The sequence below is a fragment of the Pseudoliparis swirei genome, chromosome 7, assembly GCF_029220125.1.
Source record: "Pseudoliparis swirei isolate HS2019 ecotype Mariana Trench chromosome 7, NWPU_hadal_v1, whole genome shotgun sequence".
Taxonomy (NCBI): Eukaryota; Metazoa; Chordata; class Actinopteri; order Perciformes; family Liparidae; genus Pseudoliparis; species Pseudoliparis swirei.
Genome location: NC_079394.1, coordinates 6,028,534 through 6,056,496, shown reverse-complemented (window position 1 = coordinate 6,056,496; position 27,963 = coordinate 6,028,534). Strand labels below are relative to the sequence as shown.

The 27,963-nt window shown below is 49.0% G+C and overlaps 1 protein-coding gene across 1 annotated transcript; it reads left to right on the top strand.

The window, feature by feature from the left end:
* Positions 1 to 554: 554 nt before the first annotated feature.
* LOC130196924 (rabphilin-3A-like) lies at positions 555 to 27,805 on the top strand. Its single transcript, XM_056419352.1, has 18 exons — positions 555 to 630; positions 19,438 to 19,527; positions 19,645 to 19,656; positions 19,835 to 19,960; positions 20,107 to 20,236; positions 20,392 to 20,475; positions 20,564 to 20,723; positions 21,891 to 22,076; positions 22,190 to 22,372; positions 23,718 to 23,797; positions 23,944 to 24,018; positions 24,652 to 24,761; positions 24,886 to 25,012; positions 25,104 to 25,160; positions 25,269 to 25,423; positions 25,509 to 25,590; positions 25,757 to 25,853; positions 25,945 to 27,805. The coding sequence occupies exons 2-18, from the start codon at positions 19,454 to 19,456 to the stop codon at positions 26,073 to 26,075; spliced, it is 1,869 nt and encodes a 622-aa protein (XP_056275327.1). The 5' UTR covers positions 555 to 630; positions 19,438 to 19,453; the 3' UTR covers positions 26,076 to 27,805.
* The last annotated feature ends 158 nt before the right edge of the window (positions 27,806 to 27,963 follow it).

The window sequence follows — 27,963 nt, the reverse complement described above, 5'->3', positions numbered from 1 at the left end:
CGCGCAGCGTAACCCGTTAATGCCGCAACGTAAACATTCACACGAAAGTACAGGCATGTCACTCTTTATGTATGAATGACTTCGTTTAACGTCCGTGTACTTTGAAACTAGAGGGGCGCGTCCCACCGTTTGAGAACCCCTTAGCTAGGCTAACGTAACGGTTAGCTAGCTATCGTAAATCAAAGGGCACCGTTTAGTGACGTAGACAGAGCGCTCGCGCGTCAGTGAGCGAGGACGTGTTGGCGGGTGAGTGTCGTTGATTCGAGTCTTCTTCCCCAGATAGCATCGACTCCGGGGCGGATCCGTTGGTTCTGTCGCCCTCAGTTCGGCCGCGCGCACCCGATAAGCCCCGCCCATGGCTCGCGGACCGTCAAACGGCGGATTCTCAAATCGAACGCGCCTTTCCCCCGAGTTTACTGCAGGCAGGCAATTAGGCAGCCTATACCGTTAGGACCCATTTTGGGCAATGAAAGGGGGGGCGGGGCGGGGCTTTCCTCTAGAATACAGCGCCAACATTCACGATCAGAGGCCGGAATGTGACGTCGCACCTACGTCACACATTAAAGGCACGACTTTCTATAAATAGGACTCCCACACAAAGCTACTTTATCCAGCGGACTTCAACATATGGTGAGTGCTGTCATTCTGTATTTACTAGATCAAAGACAAAAAGGCTTTCTAAGTTCATTTCCGAGTGTCTTTTGGCTCCAGACAACACATTAACCCTCTGGAGTCAGGGGTCATTTTCTCGATTTTAAAAACAAAATTAAATTCACCTTTAAAAGGCTTTTGGATATGACACATACCCATGTGTTATACATCAAAAATTCCAGAACAATCTCAGCTCTCTATATAATGAGGCACAATTGACCTCAGGTACAAGTGGAAAGAAAAAATATGGCCCTAAAGCTGAAAATGTAAGTTCGATTTCTAAAAATTCTTCATATCTCTTCTGAAAACACACCTTTACTCATGTGGACCAACTGTTTTGGTGTTTAAAATTGGTTTACCAAAGGTCATGGGTTCACAAAAGCAGTGAAATATCTGAATACAATGCTAGATACATGTAAATATATGTATATATGCCAGAGGGGGGTGGAGGTGCCAGAGGGGGGGGAGTGGAGGCGCCAGAGGGGAGTGGATGCGGGGGGTGGAGGTGCCAGAGGGGGGGAGGAGGCAGAGGGAGTAGATGCTGGGGGTGGAGGTGCCAGAGGGGGAGTGGAGGCGCCAGGGAGTAGATGCGGGGTGGAGGTGCCAGAGGGGGAGTGGAGGCGCCAGAGGGGAGTAGATGCAGGGGTGGAGGTGCCAGAGGGGAGTGGGCGCCAGGGAGTGGATGAGAGGGGTGGAGGTGCCAGAGGGGAGTGGATGCAGGGGAGTGGAGGTGCCAGAGGGGTGGGCGCCAGAGGAGATGGGGGGTGGAGGTGCCAGAGGGGTGGAGGCGCCAGAGGGAGTGGATGGGTGGAGGCGCCAGAGGGAGATGCGGGGTGGAGGTGCCAGAGAGGTGGAGGCGCCAGAGGGGAGTAGATGCGGGGGGTGGAGGTGCCAGAGGGGGGTGGAGGCGCCAGAGGAGTGGATGCGGGGTGGAGGTGCCAGAGGGGGTGGCGCCAGAGGGGGTGGATGCGGGGTGGAGGTGCCAGAGGGGAGGGCGCCAGAGGGAGTAGATGCGGGGTGGAGGTGCCAGAGGGGAGTGGGCGCCAGAGGGAGTGATGCGGGGTGGAGGTGCCAGAGGGGGAGTGGAGGCGCCAGAGGGGAGTAGATGCGGGGTGGAGGTGCCAGAGGGGGTGGAGGCGCCAGAGGGAGTAGATGCGGGGTGGAGGTGCCAGAGGGGGTGGAGGCGCCAGAGGGAGTAGATGCGGGGTGGAGGTGCCAGAGGGGGTGGAGGCGCCAGAGGAGTGGATGCGGGGTGGAGGTGCCAGAGGGGGAGTGGAGGCGCCAGAGGGAGTAGATGCGGGGTGGAGGTGCCAGAGGGGGTGGAGGCGCCATAGGGAGTAGATGCGGGGTGGAGGTGCCAGAGGGGGGTGGAGGCGCCAGAGGGAGTGGATGCGGGGGTGGAGGTGCCAGAGGGGGGTGGAGGCGCCAGAGGAGTGGATGGGGGTGGAGGTGCCAGAGGGGGTGGAGGCGCCAGAGGGAGTGGATGGGGTGGGAGGTGCCAGAGGGGTGGAGGTGAGGCGCCAGAGGGGAGTGGATGCAGGGGTGCAGGTGCCAGAGGGGGAGTGGAGCGCCAGAGGGAGTGGATGCGGGGTGGAGGTGCCAGAGGGGGTGGAGGCGCCAGGGAGTGGATGGGGGTGGAGGTGCCAGAGGGGGGTGGAGGCGCCAGAGGGGAGTGGATGCGGGGGGTGGAGGTGCCAGAGGGGGGGGAGTGGAGGCGCCAGAGGGGAGTAGATGCAGGGGCGGAGGTGCCCGAGGGGGGGAGGCGCCAGAGGAGTGGAGGCGGGGGTGGAGGTGCCAGAGGGGGGTGGAGGCCAGAGGAGTGGATGGGGGTGGAGGTGCCAGAGGGGGGTGGAGGCCAGAGGAGTGGATGCGGGGTGGAGGTGCCAGAGGGGGGGTGGAGGCGCCAGAGGGGAGTAGATGCGGGGGGTGGAGGTGCCAGAGGGGGGTGGATGCGGGGGTGGAGGTGCCAGAGGGGGGAGTGGAGGCGCCAGAGGGGAGTGGATGCGGGGGTGGAGGTGCCAGAGGGGAGTGGAGGGCCAGAGGGTGGATGCGGTGGAGGTGCCAGAGGGGGTGGAGCGCAGGGTGGAGGTGCGAGGGTGGAGGTGCCAGGGTGGAGCCAAGGGAGTGGATGCGGGGTCGAGGTGCCAGAGAACGGGGAGTGGAGGCGCCAGAGGAGTAGATGGGGGTGGAGGTGCCAGAGGGGAGTGGAGGCGCCAGAGGGGAGTGGATGCGGGGTGGAGGTGCCAGAGGGGGAGTGGAGGCGCCAGAGGAGGGGTGGATGCGGAGGTGGAGGCGCCAGAGGGTGGTGGATGCGGGGGTGGAGGTGCCAGAGGGAGTGGATGGGGGTGGAGGTGCCAGAGGGGTGGAGGCGCCAGGGTGGATGCGGGGTGGAGGTGCCAGAGGGGGTGGAGGCCAGAGGGAGTGGATGCGGGGTGGAGGTGCCAGAGGGGGAGGCGCCAGAGGGAGTAGATGCGGGGTGGAGGTGCCAGAGGGGGGTGGAGGCGCCAGAGGAGGAGTGGATGCGGGGGTGGAGGTGCAGGGGGTGGAGGCGCCAGAGGGAGTGATGCGGGGGTGGAGGTGCCAGAGGGGGGGGAGTGGAGGCGCCAGAGGGGAGTAGATGCAGGGGTGGAGGTGCCAGAGCGGGGGGGGTGGAGGCGCCAGAGGGGAGTAGATGCGGGGGGTGGAGGTGCCAGAGGGGGGTGGGCGCCAGAGGAGTAGATGCGGTGGAGGTGCCAGGGAGTGAGGCGCCAGAGGGAGATGCGGGGTGGAGGTGCCAGAGGGGAGTGGAGGCGCCAGAGGGGAGTGGATGCGGGTGGAGGTGCCAGAGGGGGTGGAGCGCCAGAGGGGAGGATGGGGGTGGAGGTGCCAGAGGGGGTGGAGGCGCCAGAGGAGTAGATGCGGGGTGGAGGTGCCAGAGGGGGAGTGAGGGCGCCAGAGGGAGTGGATGCGGGGTGGAGGTGCCAGAGGGGGAGTGGAGGGCCAGAGGGGGGGGAGTGGAGGCGCCAGAGAGGAGTAGATGCGGGGTGGAGGTGCCAGAGGGGGAGTGGAGGCGCCAGAGGGGATGCGGGGTGGAGGTGCCAGAGGGGGTGGGCCAGAGGGAGTGGAGGCGCCAGAGGGAGTGGATGCGGGGTGGAGGTGCCAGAGGGGGGAGTGGAGGCGCCAGAGGGAGTGATGGGGTGGAGGTGCCAGAGGGGGTGGAGGCGCCAGAGGAGTGGATGCAGGGGTGGAGGTGCCAGAGGGGGGGAGGCGCCAGAGGGAGTGGATGCGGGGTGGAGGTGCCAGAGGGGAGTGGAGGCGCCAGAGGGGTGGATGCGGGGTGGAGGTGCCAGAGGGGGTGGAGGCGCCAGAGGGAGTGGATGCGGGGGTGGAGGTGCCAGAGGGGGTGGAGGCGCCAGAGGGAGTGGATGCGGGGGTGGAGGTGCCAGAGGGTGGGGAGTAGGGGAGTAGATGGGGTGGAGGTGCCAGAGGGGGTGGAGGCGCCAGAGGGAGTGGATGCGGGGTGGAGGTGCCAGAGGGGGGTGGAGGCGCCAGAGGAGTGGATGCGGGGGTGGAGGTGCCAGAGGGGGTGGAGGCGCCAGAGGAGTGGATGCGGGGTGGAGGTGCCAGAGGGGGAGGGAGGCGCCAGAGGGGAGTGGATGCGGGGTGGAGGTGCCAGAGGGGGAGTGGAGGGCGCCAGAGGGAGTGGATTGGGGTGGAGGTGCCAGAGGGGGTGGAGGCGCCAGAGGGGTGGGGGTGGATGCAGAGGGGTGGAGGCCAGAGGGGGGTGGAGGCGCCAGAGGGGAGTGGATGTGGGGGGTGGAGGTGCCAGAGGGGGGGGAGTGGAGGCACCAGAGGGGAGTGGATGCGGGGTGGAGGTGCCAGAGGGGGTGGAGGCGCCAGGGAGTGGATGGGGGGTGGAGGTGCCAGAGGGGGTGGAGGCGCCAGAGGGGAGTGGATGCGGGGTGGAGGTGCCAGAGGGGGAGTGGAGGCGCCAGAGGAGTAGATGCGGGGTGGAGGTGCCAGAGGGGGGAGTGAGGCGCCAGAGGGGAGATGCGGGGTGGAGGTGCCAGAGGGGGGGAGGCGCCAGAGGGAGTGGATGCGGGGTGGAGGTGCCAGAGGGGGGAGTGGAGGCGCCAGAGGGGTGGATGCGGGGTGGAGGTGCCAGAGGGTGGAGGAGGCGCCAGGGAGTGGATGCGGGGTGGAGGTGCCAGAGGGGGGAGTGGAGGCGCCAGAGGGAGTGGATGCGGGGTGGAGGTGCCAGAGGGGGTGGGCGCCAGGGGTGGATGGGGGTGGAGGTGCCAGAGGGGGTGGAGGCCAGAGGGGTGGATGCGGGGTGGAGGTGCCAGAGGGAGTGGAGGCCAGAGGGAGTGGATGCGGGGTGGAGGTGCCAGAGGGGTGGAGGCGCCAGAGGGAGTGATGCGGGGTGGAGGTGCCAGAGGGGGAGTGGAGGCGCCAGAGGGAGTGGATGCGGGGTGGAGGTGCCAGAGGGGGTGGAGCGCCAGAGGGAGTGGATGCGGGGTGGAGGTGCCAGAGGGGTGGAGGCGCCAGAGGGAGTGGATGCGGGGTGGAGGTGCCAGAGGGAGGGAGTGGAGGCGCCAGAGGGGAGTGGATGCGGGGTGGAGGTGCCAGAGGGGAGTGGAGGCGCCAGAGGAGTGGATGCGGGGTGGAGGTGCCAGAGGGGGTGGAGGCGCCAGAGGGAGTAGATGGGGTGGAGGTGCCAGAGGGGTGGAGGCGCCAGAGGGAGTGGATGGGGGTGGAGGTGCCAGAGGGGTGGAGGCGCCAGAGGGGAGTGGATGCCCAGAGGGGGGGTGGAGGTGCCAGAGGGGGTGGAGGAGGCGCCAGAGGAGTGGATGCGGGGTGGAGGTGCCAGAGGGGGTGGAGGCCAGAGGGGAGTGGATGCGGGGTGGAGGTGCCAGAGGGGGGTGGAGCGCCAGAGGGAGTGGATGCGGGGTGGAGGTGCCAGAGGGGGATGGAGGCGCCAGAGGGGAGTGGATGCAGGGGGTGGAGGTGCCAGAGGGGGGGAGTGGAGGCGCCATAGGGGAGTGGATGCGGGGGGTGGAGGTGCCATAGGGGGGTGAGGCGCCAGAGGGAGTGGATGCGGGGTGGAGGTGCCAGAGGGGAGTGGAGGCCAGAGGGAGTGGATGCAGAGGGGGTGGAGGTGCCAGAGGGGGGAGTGGAGGCGCCAGAGGAGTGGATGCGGGGTGGAGGTGCCAGAGGGGGAGTGGAGGCGCCAGAGGGTGGATGCGAGGGGGTGGAGGTGCCAGAGGGAGGGGATGCGGGGTGGAGGCGCCAGAGGGAGTGGATGCGGGGTGGAGGTGCCAGAGGGGGAGTGGAGGCGCCAGAGGGAGTGGATGCGGGGTGGAGGTGCCAGAGGGGGAGTGGAGGCGCCAGAGGGAGTAGGATGCGGGGTGGAGGTGCCAGAGGGGAGTGGAGCGCCAGAGGAGTGATGCGGGGTGGAGGTGCCAGAGGGGGTGGGCGCCAGAGGGAGTAGATGCGGGGTGGAGGTGCCAGAGGGGAGTGGAGGCGCCAGAGGGGAGTGGATGCGGGGTGGAGGTGCCAGAGGGGGTGGGCGCCAGAGGGGAGTAGGGGTGGAGGTGCCAGAGGGGTGGGAGTGGATGGAGGTGCCAGAGGGGAGTGGGCGCCAGGGAGTAGATGCGGGGGTGGAGGTGCCAGAGGGGAGTGGAGGCCAGAGGAGTGGATGCGGGGTGGAGGTGCCAGAGGGGGTGGAGGCGCCAGAGGGAGTGGATGCGGGGTGGAGGTGCCAGAGGGGGAGTGGAGGCGCCAGAGGGAGTAGATGCGGGGTGGAGGTGCCAGAGGGGGGTGGAGGCGCCAGAGGGAGTGGATGCGGGGTGGAGGTGCCAGAGGGGGAGTGGGCGCCAGAGGGAGTGATGCGGGGTGGAGGTGCCAGAGGGGGGCCAGGAGTAGAGAGGTGGGGGAGGTGGAGTGCCAGAGGGAGGGGTGGAGGTGCCAGAGAGGAGGATGCGGGGTGGAGGTGCCAGAGGGGGAGTGAGGCGCCAGAGGAGTGGATGCGGGTGGAGGTGCCAGAGGGTGGGAGTGCCAGAGGGGGAGGCGCCAGAGGGTAGATGGGGGTGGAGGTGCCAGAGGGGGGTGAGGCGCCAGAGGGAGTAGATGCGGGGTGGAGGTGCCAGAGGGGGGAGGAGGCGCCAGAGGGAGTAGATGCGGGGTGGAGGTGCCAGAGGGGGGAGAGGCGCCAGAGGAGTGGATGCAGGGGTGGAGGTGCCAGAGGGAGTGGATGCGGGGTGGAGGTGCCAGAGGGGGATGGGGGTGGAGGTGCCAGAGGGGGTGGAGGCGCCAGAGGGAGTGACATATGCCAAAATTGGAACAATCTCAGTCTCTATATAGGGACAATTGACCTCAGGTACAAGTGGAGGAAAATATGGCCTAAAGTAGATGGGGTGGAGGTGCCAGAGGGGGAGTGGACCAGAGGGAGTGGATGCGGTGGAGGTGCCAGAGGTCATGGGTTCACAAAGCAGTGAATAGGTGCCAGAGGGGAGTAGAGGGGGTGGAGGTGCCAGAGGGGGTGGAGGCGCCAGAGGAGTGGATGGATGAGGGGTGGAGGTGCCAGAGGGGGGAGTGGAGGCGCCAGAGGGAGTGGATGCGGGGTGGAGGTGCCAGAGGGGAGTGGATGCGGGGTGGAGGTGCCAGAGGGGTGGAGTGGAGCGCCAGAGGGGAGTGATGCGGGGTGGAGGTGCCAGAGGGGGTGGAGGCGCCAGGGGTGGATGCGGGGGTGGAGGTGCCAGAGGGGAGTGGAGGCGCCAGAGGGGAGTGGATGGGGGTGGAGGTGCCAGAGGGGGAGTGGAGGCGCCAGAGGAGTAGATGCGGGGTGGAGGTGCCAGAGGGGGTGGAGGCGCCAGAGGGAGTAGATGCGGGGTGGAGGTGCCAGAGGGGGAGTGGAGGCCAGAGGGGTGGATGCGGGGTGGAGGTGCCAGAGGGGGGGAGTGGAGGCGCCAGAGGGGAGTAGATGCGGGGAGTGGAGGCGCCAGAGGGGAGTAGATGCGGGGGGTGGAGGTGCCAGAGGGGGATGGAGGCGCCAGAGGGGGAGTAGATGGGGTGGAGGTGCCAGAGGGGTGAGTGGAGGCGCCAGAGGGAGTAGATGGGGGTGGAGGTGCCAGAGGGGGAGTGGAGGCGCCAGGGTGGATGCAGGGGGTGGAGGTGCCAGAGGGGGGGGAGTGGAGGTGCCAGAGGGGAGTAGATGCGGGGGGTGGAGGTGCCAGAGGGGAGTGGATGCGGGGGGTGGAGGCGCCATAGGTGAGTAGATGCGGGGGTGGAGGTGCCAGAGGGAGAGGGTGGAGCGGGGTGGAGGTGCCAGAGGAGTAGATGCGGGGTGGAGGTGCCAGAGGGGAGTGGAGGCGCCAAGGGAGTAGATGCGGGGTGGAGGTGCCAGAGGGGAGTCGGGACCGGTCCCTGATTTTAATATGGATGCTGTCTCCGTGGGGGCCGTTAGTTTCTCACTATCAGCAGAAACAACTTTATCTCCGCAAAAACAATCCGTTTCCTTAAAATGTTATGCACGTAAAAAGATGAAAGAGTAACTAAACCGCAGAGTTTTGGGTAAAATGCATCGACCCCGCCATGTAAATGGCTCATTTTCATCAATGAGGAGCATTAAGCTCTGAAAAGTGCTCTGCATGTGTGTAACAGTACGACATCACTGGACGTTTTGGGGTCTTATTTTGAAGTCCTTGTCCTTCGTGTCCTCTGTCTCCCTGCACTTCCTGTCCCTGTGGTTGGCTGACCTGTTCCTGATGGTTTCCTCCTGTGTGATTGCTATGTCCTCCACTTCTGTATTTTTCATTTTATTTTTCATTTGTATTGTACAAAGTCACTTAATAAACCTGTGATGATACCGAGGAGTGAAATGGGGTTTGTTGCTTTTGAAATGACACTTTTAAATATTACTGTGAAGAAAGTATGTTCAACATTGTGATGGAAACAGGATCCAGGAAGTCATTGTCGTGAGAAACTTTAAAATAATGATACACTTTATCAGAATGATTGAACAACTCTTGCATGGTTATTTTGCATCCAAGTTGTTTTGCGAGCCCTTATTGTCAATTTAAATTCATATTGGTTATTGCGTGTCTCTTTGTGGTCATGTCAGACCGATTGTGCGGATTATATTAATTTAATTAATCTAATATATTCATATAATATATATTAACTAAATTAAAACAATATCTATTAATATAATATATTTTAAATAAATCCACATAATCCGCACCATAGTCAAGTTGAATTATAATTGAACTATTTAATAAGTTGTAAAGCTTATTTCCAGCTAAAAGGGAAACCGGCTCATTGTCGTGCAAACCAGTGCGACACAAACCTCCACTTCCACCAAGAAGAAGAGGAGACATAAAATATTACTAACTCAAATTATTTACTCAATAATGTACGACTCTGTTTACTAATGTCACGACAAGTTCATGAAATGTTAAAAAACGAGTCTCTACACATGGAAACTTGAAGGTGCGTCTGGAACCAAACATGGTTCTTCAGAGTGACACCACAAAGGAACCATTTCTGGTTCCACACAGAACCTTTCAAACCAGGGTTCTTCTAGCTCTAGCGTCTAGCTCTAGCTCTAGCTTCTAGCTTCTAGCTCTAGCTCTAGCTCTAGCTTCTAGCTCCGCTAGCAGCAGCGCTCTGATGTCCGCTACCATTAGCATGACTCATGAATGCCTCTCTCATGTTTACATGTCTAATGTTTTGCCCCCACACAGAGTGCCAACATGGTTAAAGTTACAATTCCCTGTCACAGTAGAATATCCAGACCGCTTCCCCTCCTCTTCTCTCTGACTGATCCTCTCGGCTCTCATTCGTTCGCGTGGCTTCTCCTCCCATCGCGATGCCGATGACACACAACCGATCCTCTCGTTTCCACCGTCTGAAACACAGGTAGCAGCATCTCTGCCTGTCTGACCCACATCTCTCAGTGGAGGTCTGCACCACATGTATCAGAATATTCTAAGTGAGAAACGAATGCGGAAGTAGGAGAGGAGTGGCCTCTTGTTTCGCCTTCACTCTTTTCCTGTGTGTAGGTGTGGCACATATAACTTAGTAACTGTCAACAAGTCTGCCTATAATTATGAAAATCAAAAGTATTTGTCAGTGTTTTTTTGCACTTTATTTGCCGAGTGCACCCATGTTACACACGCATGTATGTTATTCAGCAAAAGAGGTCAATTTCGTCCTTTCTTTGGTGCAGTACTCACTCAATCCAATAGATGGCGGAATCTCTGCACAGTAACAATAAAAGGGGCGATACATTCTCGTAATTGAGACGCTGATGTTAGAATATCAGTGGTTACATTTGGAAACGTAATCGTTGCTACTGCAAGGAAAATGCCCGCACATTGCATCATGGTGTAGGAAGAATAACGATATTGTAGTGTCCTCGTTTAAATATCACTACAATGTCGTTATTTGTGGTTGTTTTTGCTTATTATTAATAAACACAGAAGGGAAATGAAGGAACAAAAAAAACAGCAGCTCATTTGAAATCATTACCGTTACATTTAAATCCCAGTTAAACTGGCAACAACCGTATCATTGTGTGCATTTTAAAATACCATAAAGCGCAGTTACAAATCACCACAGCGCATATAAATAATCTCATAGAAAATGACTCAATCGGGCAGCATGGATGATGGGACATATTTAGATACTATGCGCTTCATAAAGAGACAATCGGATCAGGCGATGACTGCCCACTTAAGCATTAGTGTTCTCACTTCAGATCCAGGGGTTTCCTTCCCAGGGCACCAAGGGCTTTCCATCCACCACGCAGGATAGAATACGGGTTCCCACGCATTGTGGTGACCCGCTGTGCCTCGAGCAACAGACTACTACTCCAGGCAAGAAATAAAAACACGGGGTTTGGTGACAGGCACCATGCGCAATGAGTGACTCTGTGGTCGTATCCAGGCGCTGCACAGACATTTAGTCCGCATCATTCCCTGACAGCTCCCCGAGAGGGAGGAGAGCGAAAAGCAGGGCTGGATTATCAGGTAGGATATGATCTCCTTCGAAGGTTTTTGAAACATTGCGTCGTTGACCTAAAATCTGTGATGTTATTGCGTTTGGTCAGTGAGAACATTCTCATTTACAAGTTGAATGAATGCAGCATTTCATTCACAAGAGAGAGGGGCATCAAATGATTTCTTATGAGGGAACACATTTTTTTGCCTGCATTTATTAATTGGATGGAATGCCTTTATGAGCCTGTTACTTACTGAGTCATTTGAATGACAAAAGAAACATTTGCAGGCATTGTAACTCAGAACGAATTGAGCTGCTGCTAGTTAAGCTATATGAGGTACACATTATGTAAATGAACATTTGATTGAGTCCTTTGTTTTAGTGAAAACATGTCGAACTGGAAGCATTGCTCTGCAGTAGAATGCTCCTGTCATTCATCAGACGTGTTAATAGAGCTGATTACCTCCTTATATAATTGTTGCATTGATTTACTACAGCATGCTCTAATGTTGCGATGCACTAGTAGTTTATTCATGAATGGCCAATGCATATAACTATTGGTGTAGCTCGATAGGTTTTGCTAGATCCCTCTTAACATGAATTAAAACAACACATTTTGCTGGCTGCGGTCCTCATACACGCGTGCCTCCTTGTTATAGATCTGACATAATAAAACAGACGTAGTAAATAATGTGGGACATTGTGTGGTTGCGGTCCCTGGGCGTTGCTGCAGGATTTTTAGGAGTGCACAATGGGGCTTGATGTGCCTGCAGACTAAGAGGAACAAATCAGTTATGTCTCTAAATGCTGATGTGGGCAGGGCAGCTCTCAAATCCAGCTGTGCCACAGGACAGGTGATTCAGTCACATACTTGTTGTGTTGTTATCTCATCTTGCTTATTACACTTAGTGGGTCAGAGCAGTGAGTGTTGCTTCTGGTGTAAATATGGAAGGAGGAAAGAAGAAAAAAGCTAGGAATCCACCTCTCAGTTGGTGCCACCATCTCCAACTCGTACAGACCTGAAGCGTGGGGATTAGATGGGGGAGGGGAGGAAAAGACTGAATGAACGGTAGATATCTGCAGCTGCCTTTTCTCACATGAGCAACCACAGTAGTGATTGGACGACACCCTTCTGCTAGTACCTCTCTCTCTCTGTGTATTACTCAGTCTCTCTGCCAGCCCACTGTTTTATGTCCATATATGACTGGAATTAGTCAAGAGAGAAAAGGGGGAAATTGTGTCATCACATGAACCAAGGGAAAAGAAGAGATGGGAAGCATGAGGAAACATGGGTGTTAAGGGAAAAGGTGAAAAAAGATGAAGGAATGAAGTAAGTGCTCTGCACGCTAACTGCATAATTTAAATCTGAAGGATACAAAGCGACTGTACCCATAATCCCATGTCTTCATCTTTTCTCCCTCTCTAAAGATTCTGTATTTTCAACCATCCAAGCAAGATTGCAAATTGCAACCACGTTTATTGAAACAAGAGATGATCCATTGACACTATTATTGCATCAATAACCCGTTCTGCTGCATGGGCTTTGAAATTTGGCACAGGTTCCGTGTCTTCTACTACAAACACATCGAGTGGTGCACACACATGCACGCACGCAGCTTTTAATAATTCTGATCCTCATCTTCTGATCTTTCCGTTACCATGGCCACAGTTGGTAAAGGTGTATAACTCTACGTTCCTCTGTGCTCTTCACAATCCATATTTGGAGCTTATACTAAAAATACATGTTTATACTAAAAATACATGTTGGTTTCTGTGCCTTACATCAGAGCAATTTAAAAAAAAAGTTCCATCAAAGAGATTATACTGTCGTTTGTGGCCGAGCTTCAGAAGGGAGTGGCTTCTAACCCGAGCAGTATATGTAGTGAGTCAATTCTCATCTTCTGATCGATGAGAAATGATTCACCATCCTCTCTGAAACAGGTGATTAGATCTGCCTAAACACTGTGGCACATTGCAGTTGTAATTAATGTGGCCTTTAAGCAAAGTTCCTTCAAGCGAGCTAGGAGTTAAAAAACAAAGATACATTTGCGTTGTGGTCGAATCTATAAAGATCAGCTACAATGCTATTGTCCTAGAAGCTGGAGGGTGACGTCTAAATAAACGTTGCATTTTTAGTCACATAGCCAATCTTCCTATCAGGACTTTTGTCTCAGAGGTTGGACCAAAGCTCATCGTTAGTGGTGCAGTGTTTTCAGATGAGAACCAGCTTTCATTTGTTAACAGAGATCTGCTATAAATGCACCCAGGGGCCTTGTACCTGTCGTTTGCTGGTAGGACAAGAGGGAGGGTCAGATATCCAGCTGCTGAACCATGCCAGATCTTCAAAGCCGAGCAACAAAGAGGCAGAATAATAGCCATCACACTGAGGGATTGATGGGAGATCTGATATGTTCAGAACCATATCTCAACAGACCACCAGATGCAGGCCACTTCTGGTTTGTAGGAAATTGACGCATAGTGTGACTATAATGCCCCAGTCTGGTCGTGCTTTATCCCCCGAGATAAGATGGGAGGTAATTGAAGGAGCATGACTGGCCAATATATCAGCAGCCAGATCTCAAGTCCTCAGCCTTACTGGGATGAATTCCCATCAGCCAAGCACATTTGAGCCTCACTGCAAACTCTTGCTGGATTGCTCCATGTTCAATATAGATGTTTACTTCTGTAGCTCTAAAATAAGGCATGGATTAAAGGAACATTTTTCCCTTTTAAATGTGAGGACGATTACTCGTGAGACTCTTGGGATATCGCCTGCTAATTCAGCGAGTTGACTCAAGAATGAAAAACACAGCTCCCACCCTGTTGAGGGCCGACGTGGCCAACAGTGTTAGCAGGATAACAGCATGCTTGTCACTAGAGGGTCTTTCCTGTTTGTTCTATAGCGATGCGGGACCTGCAGACATGCCTGCCAAGAGTGTGTATTTTTGAAACGGTGCACCACTCACGCATTCGAGGGGTGAAAAGCACTCACAGGTGGTTCCACAGATGGTAACTGTCAACGCCAGGTCTGACTGAAAACATGAACAATTTGTCATTGACACTGACCCAAAAGACCAACAAATATGCTTATTGTTTCCCCAAATAGAGTGGAATCCTTTTTGTCTTAAGCTCTGCAATTTTTTCTCGACCCAAATCCACTGTTCTCTACATATCGCCTGATGCAGAACCAAGTACAGAAAGCGTGCACTAAATCCGGAAAGGAGATTGAGAAAGGCAATGGTGGGTTGGAGTTTTAAATAATTAAGAAATACTGAGTGATGTTTTCTTCCTGCAGTGGAAGGCTTCTTGGTGCAGTGCTTTACAATCCTGCCCATGTCCAGGCAGCTCACAGTCCCCTTGGGGGATGTATGTAGTTGTGCCATGCAACTGGGAGTGGGAGGCTAGCTAGTTTATTTGGTCTTTCCTAATGCAACTCTCCATTTGGCCTGCATGCCTGGTGTGTAAGCAGTAGCTACCAGCAACAGAAATACTGACAAGAGATGGTTAGTTTACCAAATGAACATGTTTGTGACACTCCATTCACTATAAAGAGAATTAATGCTCCAATCATCCATAGTGAACTACTACTTGTGTGTATGGCCCTGTCAGCTGTATGGTGGTACCATAGGTTTAAAAACTGCACAGAGTTTGAATTTCTTTTTGACATTAGAGTCACATGTCACCACAGAATGCGAAGGAGCAGCTGGTTGTACTTTTTTGATGACATGTACACTAGCGTTCAAAAGTTTGGGATCACCCAGACAATTTCGTGTCTTCCATGAAAAATCACACTTTTATTTATCAAATGAATATAAAATATAGTCAAGACATTGACAAGGTTAGAAATAATGATTAATATTTGAAATATTAATTTTGTTCTACAAACTTCAAGCTCAAAGGAAGGCCAGTTGTAAAGCTTATATCACCAGCATAACTGTTTTCAGCTGTGCTAACATAATTGCACGGGTTTTCTAATCAGACATTAGTCTTCTAAGGCGATTAGCAAACACAATGTACCATTAGAACACTGGAGTGATAGTTGCTGTAAAAGGGCCTCTATACACCTATGGAGATATTTCATTAGAAACCAGACACTTCCACCTAGAATAGTCATTTACCACATTAACAATGTAGAGAGTGTATTTCTGATTAATTTAATCTTATCTTTATTGAAAAAACAGTGCTTTTCTTTGAAAAATAAAGTCATTTCTAAGTGATCCCAAACTTTTGAACGGTAGTGTAACTTGTCAACTAGTTTACGTTAAGTGAAGGTCTGTATATAACTCATAAGTCAATAATATGCACAACAGTACACATTCATGGTCTTTGCATTTTTGCATAATATTCTTAATCACAAAACCCCTGTGCCTTTTAATTGTCAATAAGATGTTGCTTTCTAAGTTGACAGTATGATTGCAAATGATGTTACTATTTATTTTGAATCGCCCTCTCTCTGTCTTAAAGAATTAGGTGAATTTGACTTCTGATCAGCTCCCATAAAAGTCTGTATTTATAGATGTGACTGAAGAAGTGAATTTAATTAAAGAGTCTTCCCTGATTAGATGTCCCAGATCACCACAGGACTTGAGTTGTAACTGTAGACCGGCCAAGATTCTCCTGTCTGAGGATCTCAGCCTGTGTTGTGTTTCATAATACATAAAACAATCTGAATGAATGCCAGACCAGAATTAAACTACATTAAATATGTTATTTATTTTCTCTTCTATAACTCGGCTATATAGATTTGTTTTGCAAAAATGAAAATGTATGCATCACCGTTTATTACACAGTTGGCAGGATAATAAAAAGGGAAGAAATAATAGTATCACATTAATTTCACACCAAACATTTAGGCTTAACGAAAAATAAATGTTGCTTGGTTTAACGGTGTTTCATAACATGATAAATTGTGAATACAAAGTCACACAGGGAAATACATGCCCAGTAATAACTAACTTTTAAAATATGTCATAGCCGAGTTTTCTTGCAGCACTGTGACAAATTGTGTATGGTTTGCAAGCTTATTGGATCTTTAATGGGAAAAAACAGGGTGTATTACCGCTGATGAAACATTAATGTTCGCAGTAAACTGAAAAAGACATGCATGGTTTCACCAGGACTATTACATCATTGGTAGGCTGGATATGCTTTGCTCACATGAATATCAACACTGAAATCTACTTAGAACCAGCACCTTGGAAAATGTTTTGGAGGAGTGCTGATGTAAGCACTCTGCTGGTCAACGATAAGGGGTGTTGGAAGATGATTGAGTATTGGCTACAGCAGAGCTGTAGGGCGACATCCGATCTCCGTAAGTATGTTGTAGCCCAAGGCATTGAAGTAAAAATGGTGGCTCGATGAAAGATAAATGAAAGTGAAACTAAGTGTGGGAGTCTGCATTGATCTCTTATTCTCATTAACCCATTTTGTAATTATGCTTCTTGGAGGATGGCGAGGGAATTGTTGCCCTGGAATTGAAGTGCAGTACCACGTTGTGTTCCAATGTCAGTATCTTCAATACATTAACAAATAAGACACAAAAGAGGGTATAGAACAATATGTTAGATATGTTGTTATGTACAAGTGGAGTCAACAAAGTCACACTCCAGTAATAATTACTTTTAGGGATGCATTTTACTCTTAAAACCTTATTTTTATGTATTGTTTTTTCCTGCTCTTGGAGCAGAGGACATGCTCCCCACCCCTCTGAATCCATGTTGTATCAATCCAGCCATGAATAACATGCAATTAACCAAATTAACAAAATCTTGACAAATTGACAGGTTGTCAGCCATAGCAAAGTGCTCTTATCCAGCTCTACTCCTTTCCTAGTCATATGTTCTGCTGTAATGAGTCATACACCTGCCATCAAAAGTCACATAACAACAAGAGTCTCTGCATACGACTAGTTACTCACACTGAACATTGACTTCAAGTATCCAAGGAGAATGTTTGGTTGGGTTTCTAAAAATGGATGTGTAATTTTAGGGTGTGCTCTGGGAGCTCTGTAGTCATACATCTCTGAAGATGTAAGGATGCAGATTTTAATTGATTGTCCTCCAAGGGCCCGAGAAGGAGACACAGCTTTGCAGATTGGTCCTCTCCACCCTCATAAGAAACTCTACTTAGGAGAGATCCTGCTGCGTGGATGGATTGGACAGATGACTAGCTTGAGTCAATGCACTCCCTCCGGTCTTTCCTGTTGTCATCTCACTCATAATCTAATTCTAAATCTATTCATGCCCGGTGTATTTGTAGCCATTGTTGTGTGGTTGTACCACTTTGTAGCCACGGCTGAAAGCATCATCGAGTCATCGAGGCGTAACGATATTTTGGAAAATACAAAACCCACAGGAAAATATCTGCTGCTCTCCAGAGAAGAATCAACCACCTGGCTGACTCATCCTATATGGGAGGAAACATGTACAAGATGACTGTTGCACCAATCACATTCACTGATGATGACGCAGATGCATTTATAAAGTCAAGAGCATCGAGGGGGATCGTCTGAGGGTCACAGTGATGTCAGATCTGAAAAATAGAAAGACTCAATCTGACATTATTTGCCATTATAATTGACCTCAGATACATTTTGAATACGTCTGATATTTAAACCCTTTCTGACTGCACAGTAAGTGAAACCAAGCCTTTCCATGTTAGAAGAATCAAAGCCTATACTGACATCTCCTTACGAGAAAAGTGTGGCTTCAATCATTCAGGATATTCATAAGATAAGATATTTCCTGCATGCTAATACATTTTGGTAAGTGAGGACCACGCTTGAGAACTTCGGTGTATATGCTATATGCAGTACAGTCAAAGTGTCTGAACCATCAGACTGCTGGAAAAGTGGAAAATGACAAATGCTCCCTGAAGACATGTGTTGCCACTGTTGGCAGGATGCATGCAGCATCAGAGGGGAAATAACACACCCAGAGATTCTATTGACAGCATGGCAAATTCCCTTTTTTTCTTTGAATCCGGCAAACAGTGCAGCAACAGATTAGAGCTCAAAAGCTATGTGCCATGACGTTACGCAGCATAATACGAGCAGCTGAATGAGAGAGACGGCGGTGTACCCCTCCCTTTCACTCCCGCTTCACTTTCTCCAAGCTTCTATAGTGCTGTGAAAAGCTGAGGACAAGTGAAATGTATTGATTTTCCTTTTAGCCTTATCATTAAGCATTCCTTACGGTATCTCTCCAAAACCTGCCCTCTCCTCGTCCTGCACCATCATAATTCTGGACATGTGTAGCTCCAGAGAGACTTTTATATCCTCTTGTCGCTCCTTTTTCTTCTCTAGCTGCTAGCACTAACCCTCAGGACATACACTGCTCGATCCTCCAGACTGCGGCTGCTGCAGCATCACTCCATGATTTGCTTAACAGAGGCTTGAAAACAATTACACAGCGACACGCACGTACACACACACACACACACACACACACACAAACACACACAAACACACACTCGCCTCAGTGATTTGTGTTGACATCATTTGTATTATGTCAATCTGATAATTAAATTACATTAAATGATATTGCTGGTGTATCATATGGATAAGGGCTTTGTGGGAAATGAAACCAGTTGACAGCTCGCTGTTTCCCAGTGTCATCGTTTGCACTGGGCTGAGTTCTCTGCCTGCACCAGTACTTCACATACTCTGACGACAAAGCCATCCCACAAACAATCCAGTACCAATTTCACCACACAGGGTGGCAATAACTGCACAATAGATCTTATAAATGGAACATCATCCCCCCCCCCCCCCTCCCATCACACCTGACCACACACCCGGTCCTTCCAACATCCTCAGAGTAAGAGTAGAAGTGGTTGTCAACTGTGAATACATCGCTTTGGATAAAAGCCTCAGCTTCAATCGTGCACAATCACAAACGCTGGAAACAAAGACTCTTAGTCATCCTTGTCACTCCCCTTCTCCTCCTCCTCATGTATCGTGGCATAATTGAGCCACGCCTGCGATATGCAACCATCTGTTTCTTTGATATGTGTGGAGTCACAAACTGGAAGAAATCACACCACCCACTTCAGTGTAATTTCACTCTGGTCACTAATGCACAGGAGGGTTTTGCTTTGTTCCCTTTGCAATACTCACCACTCTGCAACGCTAACCTTGTTAGAACCGAGCGTCGCTCAGGCTTGTATTTGACAGATCCTTTTCATTTGTGCTATTTTTATGCAGAGTTTTCCTCTGTCCATTACTGTCTTCAATTTGTCCGTGGAGAGAATTTGATAAAAACAGGCTTGGCAGGAGAAGATGGTGATTAGGCTGTAAATCTGGCACCAGGACATGTGCTTGCATGGTAAATTATATTTCATAGGACGCAAGTAGATGAAGGGAAGATTATTACTTTTTTAGAAACGTAATAAAAATTTCTTTGTTATTTATTCGTTAGTTTTACTTATAATGGCCACTACAATGAGGTCATCTTTGGCTGGCTTTTATTTAGCACTAAACCACTGTGTGGCAATTAAAGGAAGTGTATCTGGTGACTTGCCAATTCCTAGTCAGCATGTTGTGGCTCACAAATTTGCACGCAATATCCTTTTTGATGAGAGAGCCGCAATAGTGGCAGTTAACTCAGTGCTGTATAAGTATCGGATAAGGATAGAGGATCGCTACTCAACACAACACGCAAGTCAAACTTTAAAAAGAATTAAAACAAACATCGATTCCCACCCAAATTAAGAGCTCTTTAACTCATGTCAGGAACATCTGCCAACTTCATACCAAGAGTATTTCATGCTGAATTGATCTCTGTCTTTGTGTCGGTCTATCTGCAGACTCTGACAGAGCAGCATGACGGACACAGCGATGAGCAGCAGCTCGGATCGCTGGCAGTCCAACGACAGGCAGAGGACTATGCACGCCAGGTAAGCATGACTGTCAGAGCATTATCGTCTTGTCAACCTTCACTGAGAGTCGACTAATCTGCGCTGTACTCTCCTTTGTTTCACTTGCATTCCTCTGATGCGTGATCTTTGACACAGTGATAAAGAGCAGTAAGTAGACACACTCCTACTCCACATCCCTTATCTGCATCACGTATCTCTGATATGTAACTGTTCAGAAAGCAGTAATATATTAATGCTGCGTGTATGCAAATGTATGATTGGTTATCGTTTAGTAAAATCATCAGAAGCAGCTTAACATCAACTGGAGAACGTGTTTGTCTGGCAGGGGGAACTGGACCATGCAGCCAGGCCCTGGTCCTGGTCCAGACCTGACAGATGAAGAGAAAGAGATCATAAACAATGTGATTGTCCGTGCTGAGAAAATGGAGGCCATGGAGCAGGAGAGAATTGGGTGAGAGATCGTAAAACATGCAGCGGTTTCTCCAAAGTGCCTGTGTGAAAACAAAAAACGTCTGTTGAGACTGAGGACATGTATACATTCATACCTGAGATGATTAACGGTGACATTTGAAATACTTTTCCTCTTTGTTGTCGCAGGCGCTTGATAAATCGCCTAGACGACATGAAGAAGACTGTGTGTGGGGATGGGCAGTCACGCTGTTTGCTGTGTGGGGAGCAGTTTGGGCCACCTGGGGTCAGCTCAGTGGTGTGTGAGGACTGCAAAAAGGTAGATAATGAGTCCACCGATTATTACAAGCAAAAAAAAAGGTTCCCTGCTGCACATCATACAAATCTAGAGGTCATGGTCCTATGAGTTAACTATTTATCAAAGCATTGTAAATGGCGAGCAGCTGGAAATCTTCATTTTCTCCTGTCGTGTAGAACATGTGTACCAAGTGTGGTACACAGTGTAGCAGTCGGCCACGTGCTGTGTGGCTTTGCAAGATCTGCAGAGAACAGCGAGAGGTGAGTGCTTTCCACCAGTAAACTAATCAAATAATTCAACTGTCTGTGGGAAAGTCTGTAACGCGCGTACATTTTTGTTATTTCTCAGGTGTGGAAGAGGTCTGGTGCCTGGTTCTTCAAAGGTTTTCCCAAACATTTCTTGCCATCGCCAATGCCATTATCTAAAGCAAGGGAGCCAGGAGCCCAGGACGCGGCAGAGCCTAAGGAGGCCCAAGCCTCTAAGCCCAGGCAGGCAGTCACCCAACCAGGTAGATCTGCCCCTTCAGCTTGGCCCTGCAGTCTTTTTTTGTTATTCTGAACGTTTACATTCGGGAACATGCAGATCCTTATCACCCTCAGTCAGAGCCAGTCTCCTGCCTCTCTGCAGCACATTTCAGGTTTTTAAGTTTTAATTATCGAGAAGTCTTTAAAAAAAAGATCTGCCACTCTGTTCGAGCTTCTTGTGAGATTTGAGATTCTCATTCTTCATCAGTGTTGACTCTTTTTTTGTCAAACTGAAATTTGAATGCTTTCACATTTTTGAGTATTACAAATAAACCCTTCAGCTATTGTTCATATGTTTTTCCATTTGACACAATAGGATATTTTCAAAAGGGGATAAACCCATTTTTGTACATGAATGCTTCAAGCCTCTGGGTGGGCGTTTCCCATGGCAGACTGACATCTGGTGACCTGTGTTGCTAGGAGACATGCTGTTGATGACTATGGTGTGCCACTGATAGTATAATGGCATATTGTAGAGAGTGCTGGAGGGATTACATTGTTTGTGTAGGACAACTCTGGAAGTTAGCATCACATTGGAATCCTCAACAAAAACCCAATTGGACGACATTCAACATTTGGAAAGACCCATTGTGCATTTAATTTGTACCTCCTAAAGCTAGCAACGAGCATTTGTAAAGCACCACCTCTTCAGTCTCATTAGATCAACTTCTGCACACAGGTCTTCTTGCAACCCGCCTCTCATTGCTCTTTTCAAACCTTTTATCTGCTTCCCAAATTTGGCAGTACTGCCCACTGTTGCAGAGGAGGGGGATGAAGAGCTCAATTAAGCTGCCGGAAGGTGCATGCTGTGACATGGGATGAGCCTCCAGGTGGTGCCGGCATGATGGGTCACATCATTTCACACTTTCAATGTGATTCCGGCATTAGAAAAGAGGAGCAGATGAGCAGACTACTGTCTATAGCTGCCACATGTACTGTGTTATGCTACCACAGTGTGTTGTAGTGTACTGTATGTAGGTCAATGCCTTTGCAACAAAAAAGCTGCAACATCAAACATATCCAGAGAGACTTAGGAGTATTACAGATTCCACTGCAATAGGAGCCTGACTTGGTGTGATTATGCGTGTCTCCCCCATGCATAGTGTGTGTCTGTGGGTTTAATGTAGTATGCTATTCTTTCATATGTTTAGGCCCAGAGCCAGAGGGCCGTGCTAGTTACCCACCTGTGGCCCCTAAACCATCAGCTGTTCGAATGGCCACGGGCGGTGCTGGCCCTGAAGAGGCGGGGCAGGGCAGCCCAGTGGCGATGAAGAAGATGATTCCCGTCCAGAGCTCCAGACCACAGCCTGCTGCATCAGCCTCCATGGCCCAGCAGGGTGAGAGACACCGAGGACACTCTACTTTCATCACGTCCTAATAAAGAGACCACATATTGCATCCATAGTGGTGTTATTATTTTGTAGTCACAGATAATTGGATGTGGTTGTAGGTCCAGTGGCAGGAGATGGAGGGGCTTACTCCTCTGGTGCAGTTCCTCCAGAGCAGAGAGCACCTCCTGCAGCAAGAGAGGACCGGAGGCAGCCCGCTGCCTACGGCGCTCCTCCTGCCCGACAGCAACCTCCCCCAGCTAAGGAGGAGGAGGAGGCCAATGACTATGACTCAGATGAAGCCAGTAAGTACACCACCTGCTCACTCTTCTCATGGAGCGCAGTAGCTGGTGTGCCTAGTTTAATTTCACCTCATGCACAGTTTGACATATAGGTGATTTATTTCCTTTAATTCCAGCTACTGATAGGGTGTTTTCTTTTCATGCAGTATTGGGTGTTGATGGCATGTATGTTCCCCGAAGGGGGTACCGTGCTCATTCTTGATTTCCGCCTTTAAGTCCGTTGGTAATAATCCATATCTAAATCCCCAAAACTCATTGCATACAGGATGTATCATTTTGGCAGTGTCTATTGATCTGGGTAGGAAATGACAAATGATAAGAATCATGTGTTATCGAGGCATGATGCCCAATATCCATGGAACTCAGGCAGAGAAAGATGTGAACTTTGAAATCACTAGTGATAGATAAGCTATGTCATTGTACTGTTTTTTTTCTTCATATATTCCATATCCCATTTTAATGATGAGAATGGTGCCATGCCATTCATGTTCTTTGCCTGCAGCATCAGGTGGCCTGTATTCTCTCTCAAGGGGATTGCGTGTTAATTTATTTTATTGAGGTCTGGGAATGTGGAGCTGTGCAAATGATTTGAGATACAACAGGGCTAACAGGATATAGATCCCTTATGTCGGGAGTGAAACTGGTTGTATGTGCCTGTTCTCTAGAGAGATGTGATGGTGAGAACAGTTTGGTTCTGTGATGCTGACGGGTTTCAGTCACTCTGCTCGGCTGTGTATAACTTACGCTAATTGAATGTAATAAGTCATAGTAATTTGAGGTCTTATGGATTGTGTGTTTTGATGTTGATCTATCTGATCATGAGATAAAGGTGATTGATCTAATTCTGCTTATTTGTTATGGTTGTAGACTCTTAGTTTTGGAAGTAGTTCTTTGAGCACCAAGTTTACGGTGAATCTCAGCCCAGAAAAGTTAACAGTTATATAAGAAAAATTAACCAATGACATTTGATCATTTTGTCCCCTACAGATAGGCAATGAAATCCCTCCAAGAAAATTTGTGTGGGCAGCATTTCAGTCTTTTTTTTTACCCTGAACCTTTTTTTCGGAACTCCTTCATTTGAGACTTGAACATTTATTTTATTTTTAATGCCCCTGCTTTGAAATGAGATGTTTGTGCTGTTTACGGACTGTGAATGTTTCATGAGTGAGGGTCAAGACTTCATCTTTCTCTCCATTCTGGGCTAGTTGTTGTTCTCACTTCTATTCTCAGGTTGAGTGTTGTTTATTTTCAAGAAAATATTTTCCTGCAGTTATACTCTTAATAATTCAAGCACACAGCTGCTACGTCTCTGTAGCCTAATGTAACGACTGTTTTGGGACTCTTTCAGCAACCCTGGGCTCTCTAGAGTTCAGTCTGCTCTATGAACAGGAAAGCAACAGCCTCCACTGTAGCATTCTCAAAGCAAAGGTACCACAATCCCTTGCAGTCTCTCACACAAAAGCACGATTACAATCAAGTGGTTCATGTTAAAAGGCTCCTGAATGGCACTTTAGCTTAATTGCTCTCTGCTGTTCGTGATGATGTGATGGACATGGTGCTCCATTTCTCCTCAGGGACTGAAGCCCATGGACTCAAATGGACTGGCAGATCCTTATGTCAAACTTCATCTGCTGCCTGGGGCTAGTAAGGTAATATATGCACATTTCCTACATGAGAATTGTACTTCCCTGTATAGATTTATATTACTTTAATATCCTGCAAAGCAAAACAAAATTAGCGGGGTGATTTTAGATCCCCTAGGTTTGATGACAGCCCTTTCTGCTAGCTCAAGGCTGACCCCCTGTGGTCTGAATTGACGACAACATAAAATCAGCATGTGGACGATCTCGAGAAACAGATATGGAGACATTGTAAATAAAATGTCTGCAAAAGATGTAGTGAAGATATATTGCACTTCACTTTCAAGTAAACCAAATGTTTTATATTCACTGGAATAATCCATATGCTGCTGCTTCCCATCAAAAGTTACCATTACAGTTCGGTATAATTAGTGTTGTGGAGGAAGAACAATGTTCTTGCCCCACCGACTCAAAAAAATGGTCTATGGTGACTTTTTATTGAAATACATTTTTGTGACTCCTCCGTCTTTGCTTTTTTTGAATAATAGAATAAAGAATATTGCAATCACAATCACATTCGCAGCAGATGGATTATTACCGTGATAAAAAAGCACAAACCACCGATGTGTGAGATCTTGCGTTGCGCTAACATGCTTAGAGATATTTACATGACCTTGTTTTGATCTAACCTGCATTTAACAGTCTAACAAGTTGCGCACAAAGACCTTGAGAAACACCCGCAACCCTGCGTGGAATGAGACACTCATCTACCACGGCCTGACAGATGAAGACATGCAGCGTAAGACCCTCAGGTGAATACTACACCTCAGGTGGTCTTCAATTAGCCTGTTTATATGTTTCAAACATAATGTGACTTTAGTTGACTCGTTTAAAGGGTCATAGGTCTGTGTGATTTAGATTCTCTTTCTATTTCAGGATGTCTGTCTGTGATGAGGACAAGTTTGGTCATAATGAGTTTATTGGGGAAACCCGAGTGGCGCTAAAGAAACTGAAGTTGAACCAGAAGAAAAACTTTAACGTGTGTCTGGAGAGAGTTATCCCTGTGAGTGAAATGTAATTGCATTCAAACAATGCTCTGTTCTTCTTGTCGGGATCTCGTATTGACCTGCCGTAATCCCGTTCCCCCCTCGCAGACAAAGAAAACTGCAACAGCTGGAGGAGCCAGAGGCATCTCTCTCTACGAAGATGAGGCAATGCTTTTATTTCCAAGCACGCCTGAACATGTCAGATTCCTCCATAAAATGTTTGCAAAGTCTTTTTATGCATCCTGCTGAACTATTTTCACTCCCTTGTCTTAGCAAGGGAAAGAGGGGGGAGAGGTAGAGGAGCGCGGCCGGGTTCTGATCTCCCTCATGTACAGCACCCAGCAGAACCGTCTCCTCGTGGGTGTTGTACGCTGTGTCCACCTGGCTGCCATGGATGCCAATGGCTACTCTGACCCATATGTCAAAATGTAGGTAGAGCAGGATTAGACGTACATTGACATTGTCAACGCACGACTCTAAAAATGACAAAAATGAATTATATTACATTTTCAGATATCTGAAACCTGACATGGGGAAGAAGGCCAAGTGCAAAACACAAATCAAGAAGAGGACTTTAAACCCAGAGTATAATGAGGTTCGTAGGAGAGATCAAGATGAAGGGCTACAAATAATAAAAATGAGCACATCCCAAAATTATTACCAACTCATATGGGTTTATATTCAGGGCATCTCAAATGTGAAAAATGTTAGTAAGCGGCTGAAAAAAAACAACAACATTTAATTTCTTGATCAAATTACAGGAATTTGGCTATGAGATTAAACACAGTGACCTGGCCAAGAAGACTTTAGACATCTCTGTTTGGGATTACGATATTGGGAAGTCCAACGACTACATTGGTAAATATTAGATCATAATTGCTTTGATGAAACAAAAATACAATTGCCGCTTGCCCCTTGCTCACCAGCGGCTGCCTTTCCCTCCTCACAGGTGGGTGTCAGCTGGGCATCACTGCCAAAGGAGAGAGGCTGAAGCACTGGTATGAGTGTTTGAAGAACAAGGACAAGAGGATTGAGCGCTGGCACACCCTGTATAATGAGAATCCCGTTACGAGTGATTAACCATTTTCTCCCAATACACACACACACACACACACACACACACACACACACACACACACACATACAGCATGAGCTAAAACCTCCCTTGGTTTGCTTTCATCTCTAAATGCACCTTTATTGTGTTCTCTACTCTACCTGTCCATCACACAGGCTTGCTCACCTCCCTTCCCCCGATGTCGTGCACTCTTCTTTCCACTTCTCTTATTAACACTTTGTCTGCCTGTGCTGATTCTTAATCTGTCTCTGGGACAAATCAAGGTACACATGAATTAGAGATTTCACTAATGTAACAAAGAGCTGCACAAGAACCATCATGCCTGTCAGTGCTGAACTTTAAACATTGCTAAAGAAAATTAATTGCACTGACACAGAACTATAAAGCAATATTTTATGGCATCTGAGGTCAAAATTCTTTAATCAAGTCATAACAATCTCGATTGGGCTCATATCCCTGACACAAAGCCCGTCAGGGAATACTTTTTCGGGATTTCTTGTGTTATAACATGATGTTGTATTGCAACACTTGAACTGAATAAGCATGCCAAGCCAGAGATATAAGAAAGCACGCAGCTGCACCATTAAATATTTTAACTGTGCCCACTGTCCTGAACATATTGTATAATTCCATGAAGAAATGTTTACATACGGATACATTGCTCAGGTTAGGATAGACATCTAATATATACAGATGATTCATAAGTCAGTGGACCATGAGTGAGATGAATCTCTCAGCTGCTGTTGATTTGTGATAAAAAATTAGAGCACACCTAGTTAAACATTAGACTTTTTTTATGTATAGTTATCCAAGCTGTAAATTAGGATTTGCGAGAAGTAATAACTGTGTGATTAGAGACAAATACAAAGTTTATTTCTTAGTGATGGTGAGAATTGGCAGGAACAAGGTTGTTCCTCCTGCTACCACCTTTTCTGAAGCTCGTGGTTCACTCTGACAGCTCAGAGGTTTTCTACTGTGTTTACACTGAACGCACACAGTCAAATTCAGCTGCTCCACAACAAGGAGAGATGGTGGAAAAGGTTATGTGTCATATGTGCAGCTTTACCTGCATGCACTGTGCTCCTGACTCTGGCGTGCCTGGGCAGTCCGCTTTTACCCCAGCACGCACAGCAGGGCCCGTTGTGTCCTCTGCCACACCCAATCATTAAAGGCTTTAGTGTGTGTTTGTTCACAAATCACAGCAAACCAAGGAAAGCACACCTTACAAAGTGGAATGACCTCAATTTATACAGCTGTTTGCAAGTTATTCCAACGTCAACATATAGATAATAAAGACAAAAACAAAAAAAACCTATGCATGAAAGGTCTTGTGGTTCAAGATATATATATATATATACTAGGGCTGTCAATCGATTAAAAAAAATTAACTAATTAATCGCACATTTTGAAATTGCGATTAATCGCAATTAAAAGTTAAAAGTTAAAAGTTCATTCTTTTTAAAGACAAAACTTCACACAGAGCTGTGTTTTCAAAGAGGCTCCTACATGATAAATTGTTTCTTCAGTGAAACATCAGATTAGTAAAAAAAAAGTATATTGAGACCCCATTGGTCCTGTCATCTTTAACATTGAACACAGCAGAACCAGTGGCCTTGGTAACTGACTGACATTCAAATATGTCACGTTAACCCTCTGCAGGCTGGGGGCATTTTATACATTTTACAAAATAAATTAAATTCACCGTTTAAAGTCTTTTGCATGTGACACACCCCCACGTGTTATACATCAAACATTTCTAATATATACAGATGATTCATAAGTCAGTGGACCAGATGAATCTCAGCTCTGTTGATTTGTGATAAAAATTAGAGCACACCTAGTTAAACATTAGACTTTTTTATGTATAGTTATCCAAGCTGTAAATTAATAACT

What these genes read in the sequence shown, in the direction of transcription:
- LOC130196924 (XM_056419352.1), top strand. Translation starts at nt 19,454, where the DNA reads ATGACGGACACAGCGATGAGCAGCAGCTCGGATCGCTGGCAGTCCAAC. An exon ending in TAAACCCAGAGTATAATGAG is followed by an intron (nt 25,591 to 25,756) that starts GTTCGTAGGAGA and finishes ATCAAATTACAG; the next exon opens with GAATTTGGCTATGAGATTAA. An exon ending in GAAGTCCAACGACTACATTG is followed by an intron (nt 25,854 to 25,944) that starts GTAAATATTAGA and finishes CCCTCCTCACAG; the next exon opens with GTGGGTGTCAGCTGGGCATC.